At 58.0% G+C, this 16,567-nt stretch overlaps 2 protein-coding genes across 3 annotated transcripts; one reads left to right on the forward strand and one right to left on the reverse strand.

Moving 5' to 3' along the window:
* Positions 1-790: 790 nt before the first annotated feature.
* On the forward strand, positions 791-5,783 carry ZNF446 (zinc finger protein 446). Of its 2 annotated transcripts, XM_090261064.1 has the most exons (7): positions 791-859; positions 1,601-1,981; positions 2,057-2,258; positions 2,529-2,626; positions 3,924-4,008; positions 4,184-4,282; positions 4,427-5,783. In XM_090261064.1, the coding sequence occupies exons 2-7, from the start codon at positions 1,640-1,642 to the stop codon at positions 4,903-4,905; spliced, it is 1,305 nt and encodes a 434-aa protein (XP_090117190.1). In that variant the 5' UTR covers positions 791-859; positions 1,601-1,639; the 3' UTR covers positions 4,906-5,783. The 2 variants fall into 2 exon arrangements, with proteins under 2 accessions (XP_090117190.1, XP_090117189.1); XM_090261063.1 differs by lacking the exon at positions 791-859 and having other exon boundaries at positions 879-1,981; positions 4,181-4,273.
* A 1,849-nt stretch (positions 5,784-7,632) lies between these two features.
* On the reverse strand, positions 7,633-14,801 carry SLC27A5 (solute carrier family 27 member 5). Its single transcript, XM_090261058.1, has 10 exons — positions 14,070-14,801; positions 13,460-13,669; positions 12,956-13,114; positions 10,728-10,852; positions 9,716-9,910; positions 9,542-9,632; positions 8,705-8,903; positions 8,432-8,529; positions 8,179-8,309; positions 7,633-8,096 (listed from the first exon to the last, which is right to left on the reverse strand). The coding sequence occupies exons 1-10, from the start codon at positions 14,746-14,748 to the stop codon at positions 7,920-7,922; spliced, it is 2,064 nt and encodes a 687-aa protein (XP_090117184.1). The 5' UTR covers positions 14,749-14,801; the 3' UTR covers positions 7,633-7,919.
* Positions 14,802-16,567: the final 1,766 nt, after the last annotated feature.

The following is a 16,567-nucleotide window of genomic DNA, read 5'->3' on the forward strand; positions in this document are numbered from 1 at the left end:
ATGTGTGGAAGCAAAACTAACCCCGTAAACATGGTCTGTGGAGCTACACTGAAAATAAAGGTTACCTTGCTAGTTCTGGCCCCCAAAGTAAGTAAAAGATTGAGTACTGGTATCTGAAGACATGTCAGACTCGGTATATAAATCACGAGAGGGCGCTCAGCGGAGGGCCAAAGAAGGGCCTTCCCAGCTGGACCGCGTTTCCTTCTGGGACCACCCGGAAGTAAGTCTCCACCGAAGTACTTGGTATGCGACCTGGCCTCCACGGAGGGCAGAGCGACGCTCCCGCTGTTGCCTTGGAAACTGCTGCAGGGGAGCAGACTTGCTCCCGCGGATACCAAGGGGACGATGGCGAGACCAGAAGCCAGCCTCAAACAGCGTGTTGAGGGGAGGGCCCTGGACAGAGTGCCAGCTCTTACTGGACGTAAGGTCACGTACCTCACCTCGCTTACCCAATAGGAGCGCTGTCCGTTTTGCACATGCGCAAGAGTCTAACGGTCTATCACGGGGATAGGTGGGTCCTAGGACACAGATGCAAAGAAAAACGGCCGCCAGTGAGGGGAGGGAGCTCCATAAACGGAGCTACTCTGCAGGTTCCCCCACGAGGAATGGAGCGCCTCTCAGTCGTGAAAGGCCTGAAAATAAGCCTCCTTTGGCAGACGCCGCTACTGTCCCTGTTTGCTGAAGCGCATGAGAAACGCAGTCCGAAGGGAGGGGGCGGTGTCTTCAGAGCAGGGGCGTGATTGGCCAGAAGGGCGACGCCAAGGCAACGCGCGAAGGGGTGGGGCGGGGCGTCCTGCGAGAGGTGGGAGGGGCGCCGAGGTGCCATTACCGGAAGCGGCCTGCTGGCACGGTAGCTGAGGTGAGCGTGGGTCGGGCTGGGCTGGGCTGGGCGCCGCTTCTACCTCCCGGGACCCAGCCCCACGTCTCTGTGCTCGCGAGCGCCTGCCGAACCCCCGATGTGCCCTGCGCGCTCGACCTTCGAGCCTCTCCCACCCAGAGCATCGTTCCGCCTCCTCCGGGAAGACCTCCCTCCCTCCGTCCCTTCCATTTTTGGGAGACAGACTCGGCAGTCTGGTCTCGCGGGTCTGACACGCCCCCCAGGTGGGCGTGTTTTACTCAAGACCCTTTTCAGGGTCACATTTGCCGGCTCACGACCCTGCGCAGTTCGCTTTGCTTTTCACATGCACAGTCCAGGCGGTGCGAGTCATCCACAGTTCGCTGTGGTCGGCGAGCACGGAGCCCGGGAGTCCAGCCTCGACTCGGCGCAGACGCGGCCGTCCCAGTCGCCACCCCCTCAGGGTGACCACTTGAGCCAGCATGCCCTGCCATAGCCCAGCCTGGCTCCCCCTCCCATCCTCCCGGCCCCAAGCCGCCCTGTCCTCCTGCGGACTGACTGCTACCTTCCTCCTCTTCTGGACACTCCCCGTGACTCCCCAGCCTGACCCTGGAAGCCTGTCTCTCCAACACCTCCTGTTGTCCCCAGATGTTGGCACTTTCCTGGGAGCTCCATTGGACAACCTGCCCCCAAGCACTTGTCCAAAGTCTGCATTACCCTGGCGATGGCCTCTTGGCAGGCATCCTGACCCGCCCTTTTCTGCAGGTCCCTCTTGGTAGCTCCAAGAAGACTCTTGGCGTAACAATGCCATCTTCACTGGGGCCCCCGTGCCTGCCCCCCTTGGACCCCGCGGCCACCCTAGAGGACCCTGAGGCAGCGCGCCTGTGCTTCCGGGGGTTCTGCTACCAGGATGTGGCCGGTCCCCAAGAAGCCCTGGTGCGGCTTCAAGAGCTCTGCCGCCAGTGGCTGCGGCCCGACGTGCACTCCAAGGAGCAGATGCTGGAGCTGCTGGTGCTGGAGCAGTTCCTGGGCGCGCTGCCCCCCGAGATCCAGGCCTGGGTGCGGGCCCAGAGGCCAAACAGCCCTGAGGAGGCTGTGGCCCTGGTCGAGGGGCTGCAGCATGACCCCGGGCAACTGCTGCGCTGGGTGAGTGTGGCCAGTTTGGTTTTAAGGATGTGCAGAGCAAGACTAGAGCTCTGGTGACTTCTCTCTTCCCTTCAGATCACAGCCCACATCCTGAAGCAAGCAGTGCCCCCGGCAGCACAGAAGACAGAGGACTCATTGGGGACCCCCCACCCTCCAGGGAGAGTAGAGCCCCTCCGGGCAGCCACTGGGGAGGGGCTGCACGATGCCCAGAGGGAGGGGTCTGCCCAGCTCAGCTGCAGTGTGAAGGAGGAGCCTGATGCTGATGGGCAGGCGATGGGTGAGAGTGGGGGCCGCACTTGGCTGGGGGGCTCCTGGTGGGAGTGTGGACGTCCCCTTCCAGGATGGGGACCCAGAAGGGACTGCAGACCGCAGAGCTGGTCCCTGGGAGGTTGGAAGAAAGTGCTGGCTGGCTGTGTGCCATGTGGCTGGCTCACACAGTGGCCTCCTGCCTGCTGGCTGAGGTCAGTCCCGACTACAGTAGCGGCACCAGCTCACCTGCCCGGGCTCACGTGGGCAGCCCCTGACCCCTGTCTGCCTCACTTCCTAGCACCTGCCAGTCCCCTTTCAAACCCAGCCCAGTCCCGAGAGGGGCCAACTGCACATGGGGAACCAGACTCCTCTTCCTTCCACCCACCCAGGATTCAGGTGAGCAGCCCCAGGTGTGAGGAGACTGTCTTTGGTGACCACTCTGCCTGCCAGTGTTCCAGGCGCCTTGCCCAGCCATTCTTGTGCTCTTTGCCGCCCAGACTGGAGTTGGCACCAGGGCGCCCTGCAGGTCCTGGGGGGCAGGGACAAACTGGTGGTCTCTACACTTGGGGAGTACTTTAGAAATCTGGTTTAGAGTAATGGAAATTGTTAGGGGCTGGCTTCCTCACAGAGAAGTTAGTCAGGGGGCTGCCCCTCCCAGGAGTCCTGAGCAGGCACCTGGGGATTTTGCACCCTCCCTCGAACGCAGGTGTGGCGGGGACAAGGTGGCCAACCATGAGTGGAATGCCTGAGCCTCAACCACACAGCAGTCCGGTCTCCCCAGCACAGCTGAGGTCGGAATGGAGAGGCTCTTTGCAGGAAATGCCTGCAGCCTCCTCTCCCCAGCTGGGTGTGGAAGCTCAGCGGAGGCCCCGGCTACCTTCAGTGCTTGCTTCTTGAGTGTGGGTAGTAGGGGTCCTGAGCTCTCCCAGCAACTTTGCTCCTAGGCCAGCATCCCACTCCAGCATCCCAGTGGAAGAGCTGGTGGAGATGAGCTTGGAGGCTGCAAAGCGCCCCAGGCCCCCTCCAGCACTTGATCGCACAGTAGGAAACAGGCGGGTGGCACAGACAGGGGTCAAAGCCTCCTCCCCTCCCACAAGCTTCATCACGGCTGTGGCTTGTCGGTGGGGACAGTTTTTCCCAACCCAGCAAAGCCCCAACCAGATGATAGGATTCTGGGAGGCGAGAAGGGCAGACCGGCGAGAGCTCACCTGTGCCCACGGAGAACCCACCCCAGCACCCTACCCATGTACATCACCTGCCCATATCACTTGCACCAGGTGTGGGGCTGCAGCTCCTCTCGTGAGTCCTCCTGCAGCCAGGTACCCACATCCGGGAAGGCTGGCAGCTCTTTGCAGCTCCCCCGGAGGGGGGTCTGGAATCCCCTGAGTCCCCTGGTCTTTTGCTGGGGACACTCTGCTCAAGGCACAGGGGTGGGACCAGCCATATCTGTCCCTGGCTCTGCCTCCCCCACAGCCCAGGGGTCCCAGGCTCAGTGTGTCTGGCCAGAACGTGGGGTTGGGTAGCTCAGGGGGCTGGGTGCTGGCGGGTCTGCCAGGTGAGCCGCAGGCCACTCCCAACCACACTGCTTCTCCATCACTCACACCCGCATCTGAGCCTCCAGGGAATGAGGCTGTGACCTGGCGCGGGGTGGGCGGGAGTGGAGGTTGGGACAGTGAAGGGCCCGTCCCGGCAGGAGGAGTGGGGGCTGCTGGACCCGTCACAGAAGGAGCTGTACTGGGACTCGATGCTGGAGAAGTATGGCACGGTGGTCTCCCTGGGTGAGGACCCGCCTGCCCCCTGCACCCTAAGCAGCCTGCGACCCGCCCTTCCCTGGGGACGCCCACCTTCTCCCTCCTTCCCAGGGGGCGCCCCCGCCACCAGCCAGGGCCCCCACCCCGCCCTTCATTTGTGCCATCCCCTCACCCGCCGCCTGACCACCTGTCACCCCAGCAGGGCTGCCGCCCCCCAGGCCCGATACGCAGATCGAGTTGGAGCCGGGAGCGCCGAGCGCGGGGAAGGAGGACCCAGGGGACCTCCTCCAGGGTGAGTGCTGCCCCGTGTGAAGCGGGACACCCGGTCTTGGGCCGGTGGGAGCTTCTGTGGCCGCACAGGCGGTGGGGGGTGGGGGTGGGGGTGGTGGGCAGAGGTCCTGGCGCCGGGCCCACTGAGTCCGCCGCCCCGTCCTCTTCCCGGAAGGTGAGAGCGAGGGTCCTCCGGGCCGCCCCGAGTCCCCACTCTCCTGGGAGGGCCTGTCTGGGGCCACTGCCTTGGTCGCGCCGCCGCCGGTGCCGAGCGCCGTGCGGAGCAAGCCCTACACGTGCGAGCAGTGCGGCCGTGGCTTCAACTGGAAGTCGGTGTTCGTCATCCACCACCGGACGCACACGGACGGGCAGCGCGCTCGGGCCCCGGCGCTGACCGTCGGGGGCACAGAGAAGCCGCTGCAGAGTCCCCGGGAGCCGTGCGCACTCCGCCACCCCCGTCGCGCGGCCCCAGCCCCTCGGAACTACACTTGCGAGGAGTGCGGGCGCAGCTTCAGCTGGAAGTCGCAGCTGGTCATCCACCGCAAGAGCCACGCTGGCCAGCAGCGCCACTTGTGCGGCGACTGCGGCCGCGGCTTCGACTGGAAGTCCCAGCTGGTCATCCACAGGAAGAGCCACCGGCTGGAGGCCCCGTGAGCGCGGAGAGGCCGGCTCACCTTAGCGACCTCCTCGTCCTAGGACCTGGACGCAGCCTGGAAGACTGGGTGGCAGTAGAGGGCGCCCAAGTAAATCAGAGTTCCCAGGAAGGTCCTACCAAAAGCCACCTGGGTGCGAGAAAAGGAGCTGCTCCTGCGCCCCTCCCCCCACCTGAAGAGAGACCTGCTTTTGAACCCACTCCTGACCAGTGGCTGAGGGGGGTGACTTCCAAGCTCAGATGCCCCCACCTGTGACATGATGCAGGCTGACAACTTCCCCCAAACCTGGGGCCTCGTTAGCCCCTGGTAGATGCTCAGAAATTGCCTCCTCCCATCCCTCCTGAAGCAGCAGAAAGCCCGGGAGAGCATGGCCTGCTTTTGTTTGCAGGCAGAGGGAGAACCGACGGTCCTTCACGTGTGCCGTGGGTTTTTAATGAATTCCCCTTTCACAGCAGGGAAGTTTCCGCATAGCAGTCCCGACTTCTGGCTTCTGCTGGTCAGAAGATCGGCAGCTCTGCCCCGGCTGCCTCGCCGTCGGGACCAGAGAGCAGCAAACCCAGGAGGCGGTCCAGTGGTCCTGGTCCCCGGGCCACCGTGCTCCGGTCTGCACACACCACTCCCGGCCTTGCTGTCCTTTGAGCTCCTGAGTCCCAGCTTGAGTGGACTCCAAGGGAACTACACTGTAAGCACGGGTAGACAAGGGTGGCCTCAAGAAAAAGGGCCACAAACTTGTCACTTAGGTCACGCCCACCTGCAGGTCAGGACTGTGTCCCCACACCCACACAGCAGGTCAATTGGTCCCAAAGTCAAAGAGCAAAGGATTGGCTGCCTGCTGCCCATGGAGGTTCGTCCGCATTCCTGGGCCGGCGTTGGGGACTTTGGTCAGTGCACTGTATTAGTTTCCTGTCGTTGCTGTAGCAAACTTGGTGGCTTGAAACAACACAGATTTATTCTCTCGTGGCTGAAATGGGTTTCACTAGGCTGAGATCAAGGTGTCATCAGGGCAGGCTACTTGTGGACTCTCTAGGGGAGGATCTGCTGTGTCGCCTTTTCCGGCTTCTAGAAGCTGCCACACTCCTTGGTTTGTGGCCCCTTCTTCTGCCTGCAAAGCCAGCAGTGGTGGTGATGCCCTTCCAGTGCTGCCATCTCTCTGGCTCTGATCCTCCTGCCTCCTCCTTATAAGGACCCTTGTCGTTGCATTTAGGCCTCACCTGTAATCTGTGACAATCTCCCCATCTCAGAATCCGTAATCATCTTCTTTGCTCCCCACCTGCACACTTGCTTCATCTGCAAAATTCCTTTTGCCTGTGAGATAACATTCACAGGTTCCAGGGATTAGGACGTGACTGTCTTTGGGGCCATTGTTAAGCGCCCTTCACCATCTCCTTCCCACTTTGAAAACAAGGGGCATTTTTATGTGGGGTGGTTTCTGGAAGCAGGAGTCCTCTGCAGTCTCGGACACATGCAGGAGTGGCAGGTGGGTGCAACCAGGCAGAGGAGGAGTTACCTGGGGGATCGCTTTGGTGCGGGCCTGGACCTTGATGCAACCTGGTGCTGGGAGGGGGACATTTTCAGCTGCGGGGGGAGGGGAGCTGTTTCTTTCACCCAATCTTCTGAGGACCTGCTGACCTGTTGTTGTCACACTGGGGCCTGGGGAAGCATGCCAGGCTGGAGGTGGAGCTGGGTGCAGGTGAAGCAGACGAGGTCTGCACTCGGGACATGGAGGAAGAGGAGAGTGGATCCCCGTGTCCCTGGCGGATCCAATTGACCCTAACAGACTTTAGAGGATTCATGTGTCCCTCACAACCTGGTGGCCCTGGATGGTCACTAGTCCCTGGTGGGTCCCCTTGCCCCTGGTAAATTGTAACTGCAGTTCTGGACAATGAAGCCACTCGGACTACACATCCCAGAAGCCTTGACGTTAGGGGCCTCTGCCTTAAACTGGCACAATGCTCCAGGCCACACTTAAAAGAGACCCAGACGGCATCCCTATACACAGCCCTGGTGGTGGCAGTCTCGGGTCACAGAGGTTGGACTGTGACGGTGCCCCAGTATATGCCACAGAGGCCTCGACGTTCTCTGGCCTTGCTCTACAGCTCCCACAATGCTCCTGAGGGCACTTCTGGTTCCGGACACTGCAGGCTCCATTTTCAGGGGCCTTTGCACCCGCACTTGCCCCAGTGCACTCTCCCAGTCACTTTCTGCCCAACCCTCACTCCTCAGTCCAGCGCCCACCCACCCCCATCAATCACCCATGATAGCACATCCTCCACACCCACTGAGCACATCTACATCCGCTGGCTCAGGCCACAAAAGGACCCACTGGTGGAGTCAGCGCTCTCACCTCTATACCCTGGAGTTGCCAAGAGACTGCTGGCTCCTCCCACACCGCTGGCCATGGCCAGACACGGCCACTCCTGAAGGCTAGTTGTCCCTGGTGGGGAGGCAAGGGGGTCCCTGAGGCATGGTTTCTGGGGAGTACTGGGCCCTGCACTCCTGGCTCACTTCTCCATCCACGCGGACATCTGTGTACACACCGAATTTATTCTTGCTTTGTTCCTGGGCCCAGTGTTGGATGTGCAACAGAAACATCAATTGGTTGCCCCTGGCAGGCCCCTAACTGGGGCCGTGGCCCGCAACCCAGGGACGTGCCCTGACCTGGAACGGAACCAGCAACCCCTCCGTTGGCCGGACAACACCCAACCCACTGAACCACACCAGTCAGGGCGATGTTTTCAATTTTTAATCATGTAGTGATCAGTACAGCAGTCATAATAATTGTTTTTGTTATCCTTGCAAACAGTTTGGGACACAAGGTAATTGATTAGGCCCAAAGGTTATTATGCCTTTTTTTTTTAAACATTTGAAAAGCTTGAGACATAAGCGATGCAAAGTAGTTCCTCTGACATGGCAGCTCCAGCTGCACGTTAAAGTGCCTCCGTTTATTATTTATTTTTTGGCAGTGGTCAGCACCAGGCCCTGCCCCTTCAGGTGTCTTGTTGGCTGACCCGATGTTCAGAGTCTCCAGTTACCCTCACACACAGCCTGGTATATTTCCTGTGTCAGGGGCCGGAAGGCCTGGGCCTGGTTGTCCAGCACAAACAGCGAGTCAGCGATGACGCCCACGTTGAAGCCATCACGCACCAACCGGGACTTCACCAGTTTGAAAGTGCCGGTGATCTCCAGGGTGTCCTGCAGGAGCAGTGACTGTGACTCCGACTGTGCTCCACGGCCAAGACCTCCCACCCACCAGCTGCAGCCACCCTGAGCTCACCTGGATACGGATGAAGTGGGGGACAGCATAGGCAGGGAGCCCAGTGCGCACGTGCTGGTACAGCCTCTGCCCGTCGAAGGTCCGGCCAGGGGCCAGCTGCACAGCGGCCATGCCCACCTTCCCCTCACACCCTGGGAAGCACACCAGCCGCTCTCAGCTGACCCCTTCGCCTGGCAGCTGGCCCGCGGCTAAAATCGGGATACCGAGCCTCCACCTACTGTCGGACGTTCAGAATGAGGTGAACCCTACGCACCTGGGACAGACACGCCGTAGACGTTCACCTGCTGCAGAAAGTCCACGAGCGACAACACACCCTCCACCTCCCTCGTGGACACGTTCTCACCTTTCCATCTGCGGAGGAGTAGTAGCTCGGCTTGTGACCACGCCCCTGATAGTGGACAGGCCCCGCCTCTTGCCCACCAAGCCCCGCCCCTATGGAATCAGGAAGTCCCGCCCTTTTAGTCGCCCTCCCCTTAGGATCAGACAGCCCCGGGGGCCCCGCCCCCCCAGAAACCACGCCCAGGACCGGAAGGTGTCCCCGAGACGGTCGTGGAAATAGAGGAATCCTTCGCGGTCCATGGAGAGCACGTCCCCGGAATTGTAGTAAACGTCGTCCGGGCGCCGCACCTTCCGCACCAACTTCCGTTCCGACTGTTCTCGGGGCCCGCGGTAGCCCAGGAAAGGGTGGCGGCCTAGCACCCGCGTCAGCAGGAGCCCCGGCTCCCCTGGGGGGCAGGAGTAGAAGTTGGGGCATTAACCATGAGCAAGAACCTCGGGAGCTCACCAGCCTCCTCCGGAGATTTGCGACAACCGTGAACTACATCACCCAGGACCCGGCCGGAGAAGGGACAGCGAGAGACCCCGAGATAGGAGACTGGGAGATCTGGGGATGGGAGACACAGACTCAGACCCAGGGACAGGGAGGCAGAAAATGAGACGGAGAGAGAAGGTGGCATGGAAAGCCCATTAAAAGTAGGCAAAGGATGACAAGGGATGGACGAGGGACAGAGACAAACGTGTGGCCCCAGGAGAGAAGACCCCAGGAGAAGGCAGAGGACAACGACTTTATGTCCAGGAGGACATGGCTTCCACGGAAAGCTCGAGGAGACAACAACTCCAACGGACACCCAGAGACACAGCAGCCGAGAGAATGAGATAGGGGCGCATGGCAGAGCTGCGAAGCCGAGAGGCAGAGGGTCCCAGACAGTGGTCAGATGGGCTGGGGGGCTCAGCATCCAGGTGAAAAGCTGCAGACGCCACCACAGGGCACCGACCTCACGGTTTGGGGCAGCTTGCTCCAGCCAAGGAGGAAACGGGGTCCCTACCCTTCCCAAGTCCAGGGAAGGTCCCCCCAGCCCCGTACCTGGGCCCACGGGCACACAGAAGCCTGCTTTGTCCCTCACAGGCTCGGCAGACTCCGTGTCAAACTGTACAAGCTCAAAGGGGGACAGCATCTGAGTGGAGGGCGAGGAGGTGTCAGCAGAGGTCCTGTGCACTGAGCTCCGATCAGGGTCACTGTCCGGCCCAACCCACTCACTCGAAGGAAGCAGCTTGTCTTGCCCACAGCCCCACAGCGCCCTGGATAATTCATAAAGCCGATGTTGCCTTCTGTGGAGCCATAGACTTCCAAGACCCGAATGGGGCCAAAGCGTTGTTGGAAGGTCTGCCACACATCTGCCCGGAGTCCGTTGCCCACTGCCAGGCGGACTGTATGTGTCTGGTCCTCTTGTCGCTGCAGAGATGTCCCAGGGAAGATGACAGGGTGCCCAGGAACACTTTTCTGGGAGGGCTACCTTGGGTCCTTACCTAAGGAGTCACCTGGGAGGCAGTGAGGGGTGTATACCTAGGGGATCTACCAGGGGTGCTTACTCGAGAGTAGTTACCTGCAGATACTACCTGGAGGCAGAGGGAATTACCCGGTGGCCTTACCTGGAGAGATCCCTAGGGTGACTGGAGGCCTCATCTGGAGTCTTATATAAGGATAGATACCTGGAACTTTTATCTGGAGGGGTTCCTTGGGGACCTTTACCTTGAGGTAAACTGCGGAGTGTTCTGAAGCTTCATCTTGGGGAGCCTAGGAGCCTTACTTGGGGGTAGTTACCAGGAGATTTTCCTTAAGGGCTTGCCTAGAGGTTTTATCTGGAGGGATACCTGGGACCTTCCCTGGAGATAGTTACCTGTGGTCCATACCTCATTGCTCTGTAAGGATGAGGCTAGTGAGTTTGCCGTGAGCCACACCATGTTGTAGGCACACTACATATGTTTAGTTCTCACAGTAACCCCTTGAGATACTATCTCTGTTGTCCAAGTGAGGACACAGGCTGAGAGAGGTGAAGTCACCTGACCAAGGAAGCACAGGTGATCACCAAAGGAACCATTACTGGAAATCTTGTGTGGGACTCATGGTATGTGGCTCTTTTCTGGGGTGTTTTACCCGAGGGGCCTTGCTCAAATCCTGTAGCTGAATATACCTTAGACTTTCACCTGGGGCAACAGCTGGGATTTCATGCCTAAGGTGTTCACCCTGCTGCCCTACCTTAGTGCCTCACCTGGGGAGTGTTACACAGGTACCGCAGGACCTCACCCACATACTGGATCACAGTCACACTGTGCTGCCGACAGTCATTCCAGAAGCAGGAAGCGGAGAACTTAGGGGCCAGGACACAGGTCGCTCCTGGGAGGCAGGGGAGGAATGAATTTCAGGTCATGCTTCCAAGCCACTGTGAGAAGCTGCTTTGATCCAGGCCCCTGAAGCACAGGATGGCCCTGGGCTTGTCTCTGTGTCCCTGGCCCATCGAGGACTGCCTCCCTCCATTAGAAAAGCGAATCCTGTGCCCAGACTGTGTGGGAAGCTTGGTGCTTCATAGAAAGTAAGCACTGCTAAATTAGGGCTATGAAAATTAATCACTTTTGATTATGATAAATGTCTTATGAATGTTTAGCTGAGCAGAAGGATAGGTTGGTAAATGGGTGGATGGAAAGGTGTGTAGATGGATGGATGGATGTTTTGAAGGATGCTCACATGGATCAAATTAATTTTAGGAGCCACTACATTCACCTAGGAAAGGGAACCCTCCTTTTCTGCTTCCCTTCTCTACAGGTGGCTCTGTAGAGGGCACTCTCCTGAACTCAACCCTAATCCCCCACGGAATCCTGCAAGTGAAACCTCATCATCCCTGCACCCAAAGGGACAATTGCTTGTATACTTGGTTAATAACAAGTGTGTCTCCTTTAAGGCAGTATTTTGACCAGGAGGTAAAATATAAAATGGATGCCAGGTCCTGGAAAACGACAGCTCTGTTGGCAACACTTAATAAAATTCATGATTCAGGAAAGGTCATCAGGAACTAGTAAAACCAGGGCTGAGGTTGGTAGAGAGTTTTCCAATTAAAGCTCAGGCTTTCTAAGTTAGGGGAAAGTTATGAGCTGTCTCAGATGTGATGAATCAGGGAGCACAATGAACCTCACCACGGTTCTTGCCAAGAGTAATTGAACTGAATTTAAGAATATCTCTAGAGGGAATTTACAGTCTGAACAGGAAACACGGGGGAAAGAGGAGCAGAGACCAGACAATGAGGAGACTAACTGTGAAAAGACAGTTTGATAACTGGGGAAATCTGAACATGAAACATGCACCAGACACTACCAAAAAGTTGTTAAGTCTTTATATGTAAGAGAGACATACTGCAGTGATTACGAGCAAAAAGATACACTGTCTAGGATTTGCTCTAAAATAATCCAGAGAGGAATATGTAGGAAATAAAACTAGTTACATGTTAACAATTGTTGAGGATGAGGACTTGTGAAACTTCTTCAAACTTTTTGCTTTACTTGTGTGTATGTTTGAAATTGTGATTCAAAAAAATATTTTAATAAAATATAGAAAAGACAAGAGTGAAGGAGTTGGTAAAAGAAACTACAATAAAATGTTGATGGTGGCTGAAGCTGGGCGGTTGGTGGGTACATGAGGATTCATGTAGAAATTTTTATGTGTTTAATTTTTTCAAGATAAATTTTTTATTTTTAAAAATTTTATTGATTGTAGAGAGACAGAGAGGAAGGGAGAGAGAGAGCAAAATGTCAACCTGTTGTTCCACTTATTTATGATCATTGTTACTTCTTGTATGTACCCTGACTGGGGATTGAACCCGCAATCTTGGCGCATCAGGACGATGCTTTAACCAACTGAGCTACCTGTCCAGGGCCTTCTTTTTAAAAAAAGTATTTTCTTTATTTATTTTTAGAGAGAGGGGAAGAGAGGGAGAAACAAAGGGAGAGAAACATCAATGTGTGAGAAACAGCAATTGGTTGTCTCTCACATGCCCCCCAACTGGGGACCTGGCCCCCACAACCCAGGCCTGTGCCCTGACTGGGGATTGAACCAGCGATCCTTTGGTTCACATCGCCAGCACTCAATCCACTGAGTCACACCAGCCAGGGCACAAAGAGAAAATTTTAAAGAAAAAAAAAAAAAAAAAAAAAACAACTGTGGAAAGGTTCCCATGTGAATTCCTAGTCAGGGTCCCAGGGAGTGCTGGGTAACAATTTCCTCATTGGGATCAGAGCTCATATGAGTGACCTCACACCAACTCTTGTCATCTCCTGACCAAAATAGCCTTTAGGGATGAGCTGGGTGTCCAGTACTCTGTCCAGGTACTCCTGGTCCCTCTGCTGTCAAGAGAAGAGCCAGGGTGCTAGGTAACCTAGGAAGCCTTGCCACCCTGACATTCCATCTGGCTGCGCCCTGCATCGGAGCAGTCGCCAGGGAAGGGCTTACCGAGCTCCAGGCAGCCGAGGACCCCCAGGACAAGCCCCATGGCATGATACAGCGGCAAGACTGTGTAGACCACGTCATCAGCAGTGACCCCGCTCAGAGACAGCATCCTGCTCATCTGTAGCGCCCGCTCGTGTGTGAGGATGGCCGGCTTCGGGAGCCCTGGAGGAGGGAGATGTGGGCAGGATGGGGTGGCAGGAGCACAGCATGCAGGGCTGGGTCTGCATGGGCCTCAGAAGCCGGTCAAGTGTGAGGACTTGTGGGTGGGTTCAAGGTCAGACTGGGTGTGGGGTTCAGGGGTGGAATGCCAGAGCTCTGTTAGGGTTTCAGTGGCTGTTTGCTAGAAAGATTCAGGATTCTGGCACCGACCACTCAAATCACATTGGCGGGGCGGAGTTCAGGCCAAATTTCACAATCGAAGCACAGAGTGGGTTCTGGAGGTCAGCCTTGGGGTGAGGTCAGTGTGAGAGTTCAGAGGTCAGGGCTAAGGCTGCTGGGTGCCCTCACCAGTGGTCCCTGAGGTGTAGATGAACAGGGCAGGGCTCCGCGGTGTGATCGCAGCACGCAGGTCAGCCGGCACGGGGTCCGGGGAGGCAGCGTCAAGGGTGGCCCCCAGAGCCCCCACCCCCGGTGTCGGGGAGGAGGGGCTCAGGTAGAAGCAGCGAACGTTCTCCACCTGCAGCTTGGGAAGGATCTCCTCCAGGTTCTCCTGGAGATCTGCAGGGATGGGCCAGAGAAGAAACTGAGGCAAGGCCTACCTTTGAGGTAGGGAGGGGAGACCCGAGACCCAGCGATGGGGAAGAGGAGCTCACTGCCAGCCCCAAGGGAGGCGGGCAGCAGGCAAAGCTTCTGCGTTCTTCTGTAAAGAACCCCATCATTAGTAGTTCTCGGCAAAAGGGATTGAAATCGCCATGGGAAAGAAAAAGGAAAACAAACACCTCTGGCGCCCTCAGTATTACTTTACGGTAGTTACGTTCCAACAGCCTGCGGGGTGAGCTGGGAGGAAGGGGCTCCTTGCCCAGACCCGCCCGCCACCCCACCCGTCTGAATAGCGGTCCTCCACGTCTGTCTCCTGCCGCGTCCCCTCCCGTCCTCCGCGGGCCTCTGGGGTCCTCACCTGGGTCTACCACCAGCACCCTAGCTCCGGAGCTCAGCACCGAGTGCACCAGGGGCGCCCCGCGGATGTGCGGGTTGATCCAAGCCGCCGGGCAGCCCAACTTGGCCAGTCCCAGCCACAGCCCCAGAGCGGGAACGGACCGCGAGGGCAGCACCAGGAGAGCCGCGGACTCCCTGGCCCCCGGGCCCGCCAGGTCAACCAGCTCTGCCTTCAGGGCCCACGCCGCCCGGCAGGCCTGGGCGTCCAGCTCCCCGTAGGTGACTGAGCGGCCCCCGGGTCCCGTCCACACCAAGGGCACGCGGGCCGGCTGCGCGCGCGCCCACCGCTCAAAGACATCCACGAAGCTTTCGGGGGGCTTGCGGCTCAAGCGCCTCCTGATGTCCAGGCCCAGGCGGGAGATCCTGATGATATAGGCCACGTCGGCCGGCAGCCAGCGCAGCTCCGGGGGTGGCCGTGCGGGTAGCAGAGCCAGCAGCAGGGCCGCGGCAGCCAGACTCAGCCAGTGGGGCACACAGGGAACGAGCCAGGGCCGTGCCAGCGCAGCCAGGGCTACCAGCGCGCAGCAGGCGGGGTCCCCCAGGAGCCAGCGCAGTGCCAGGGCCACAGCGGCAGGCCATGCGGGCCGCCCCAGGCTCAGCAGAAGGAGCAGCAGCAGCAGCAGGCGCGGCCAGACGCCCATCGCATCGGCTCTGTGCTCGGAGAAGCGCCGACCCAACCCTCCTCTGCGCAGAGCTGCTGGCCTCGACCTCTGGCCCCTGGCGGCGGCCCAGGCAGTAGCGACAGCGGGGTTACTGTCCGTTCCCAGGACTCCGCTGCCAGCCCGTCTCCTTATTTTATTATTTTTAAAAAAAATTTATTTATCCTCACCCAATGCCTTTTCTTTTTCCTCCAAATTCTTTTAGAGAGAGAAAAGGAGAGAAACATGGATTGGTTGCCTCACATACACGCCCTGACCAGGAACTGAGCCCAAAACCTTTCCGTGCACGGAGGATGTTTCAACCAACTGAGCTACAACCAGCCAGAGGTAATTTTTTTTTAAAGATTTTATTTTTAGAGAGAGTGGAAAGGAGGAAGAAAGAGGAAGAGAAACATCTACGGTCAATCAGCTGCCTCTCACGCACCCCCAACTGGGGACCTGGCCCACAACCCAAACCTGTGCCCGTCAGGAATCGAACTGGTGACCTTTCAGTCTGCGTTGACACCCAAGCAACTGAGCCACACTGGCCAGGGTTATTTTTATTATTATTTTTTTCCATCCTTACCCAAGGGCATGGTTATTGGTCTTGAGAGAGGTAGGGGTGGGAGAAGAAACACCCATTGGTTACCTCTCGTGCCCTCCCCAACGGGGGGTTGAATCCACAACTTTTTGGTTGTATGGGATATGTGCCAATTAACTGAGCCTCCCAGCCAGGGCCCCTCAGTTACGGTTGACATTCAATATTAGATTAGTCTCAGGTGCACAGCATAGCGGTTGGACATTTACAGGCCCTCGGAGGTGGTCCCCCACACACTCAGTACTCACCTGGCACCATGCAGGTATCATAATATTGACTATATTCTCTGTGCTGGGCTTTACATGCCCATATTTTGTAACTGACAATTCTTAACCCCTTCACATTTCCCACCCAGCCCCCAACTCTCTGGCCCCAGCCCTTCTTACCCCCACCTATTTGCCTGGTCCGGTGTTGCCCCTCTGCCTCTGTGGACACCTGCCGTGGACCAGGCAGTTGGGAAACAGGCCACAAGACAGCAAGGGCAGTGGGCCGCTCCTCACGCCTCGCCTGGAGGTTCTCCAGCGACACCCACTTAGTCTGTAGAGAGATTGGGCTTGGCTGGATGGAGGCTCTGGCCAGGTATACAGTAGGTGCTCAGTAAATACTGAAAGAAACATGTGCAGCGCCCAAATTCAAACTCTGATCCCCACTCATGTGCCGCACTGACTCTGCCATACCCTTGGCATCGGTGGGGACCATATGTGAAGTGGGACCCCTCGTCTCTGGTCGGCAGTCCTAGGAGCAGCTCAGAGAGGTGCTGACATTAGTCCAGGAGCCAGCAGGCTGAGCTGGGGTACCACTCCCTCAACCTGCCCCAAAACCTTAGGGCAGGCTGCCCAGGGCAGGGGCAGAAAAGAGCAGCCTTCCTCTGGGCTGGCAACCAAACTGATTGCAGGGTGTGGTGACAGAAGCTTGCCACCCCCACCTTCAGCAGCCCAGCAGGAAACCCAAGGGTCCTGGCTGCTGCTCTGATAGCAGCCCACCCAGCACTCCAGACCTTGCCTGCCAGGGCAGCTACTCTAGGGCTCAGACCCCCTAATGGAAGCCTTGCCCTGAAGACCCTCTGGGCCCTCCCCAAATTAAAGTGCTCAACCATCATGCCCATCAGAACAGGGAGAACTCTGAAGTCCAAAGATCTTGGAAGATCTGGGGTACAGGCTTTGAAATTTGCCTCTTGGACCACAGCAACTCTTGACTGGGGATGTGGCCTTTCTCTGAAGACAC

Source organism: Furipterus horrens, unplaced genomic scaffold, assembly GCF_987537825.1.
Source record: "Furipterus horrens unplaced genomic scaffold, mFurHor1.1.pri manual_scaffold_13, whole genome shotgun sequence".
NCBI lineage: Eukaryota > Metazoa > Chordata > Mammalia > Chiroptera > Furipteridae > Furipterus > Furipterus horrens.

Excerpts from the sequence above, each read along its gene's own strand:
- SLC27A5 (XM_090261058.1), bottom strand. The coding sequence starts at position 14,748 with ATGGGCGTCTGGCCGCGCCTGCTGCTGCTGCTGCTCCTTCTGCTGAGC. Across the intron at positions 13,115-13,459 it reads CTACACCTCAGGGACCACTG|GGCTCCCGAAGCCGGCCATC; the intron begins GTGAGGGCACCC and ends TCCCTCCTCCAG. Across the intron at positions 10,853-12,955 it reads CCTCGGCTGCCTGGAGCTCG|GAGCGACCTGTGTCCTGGCC; the intron begins GTAAGCCCTTCC and ends CCTGCCTCCCAG.
- ZNF446 (XM_090261063.1), top strand. The coding sequence starts at position 1,484 with ATGTTGGCACTTTCCTGGGAGCTCCATTGGACAACCTGCCCCCAAGCA. Across the intron at positions 2,259-2,528 it reads TGCTGATGGGCAGGCGATGG|CACCTGCCAGTCCCCTTTCA; the intron begins GTGAGAGTGGGG and ends CTCACTTCCTAG. Across the intron at positions 4,274-4,426 it reads CCCAGGGGACCTCCTCCAGG|GTGAGAGCGAGGGTCCTCCG; the intron begins GTGAGTGCTGCC and ends TCTTCCCGGAAG.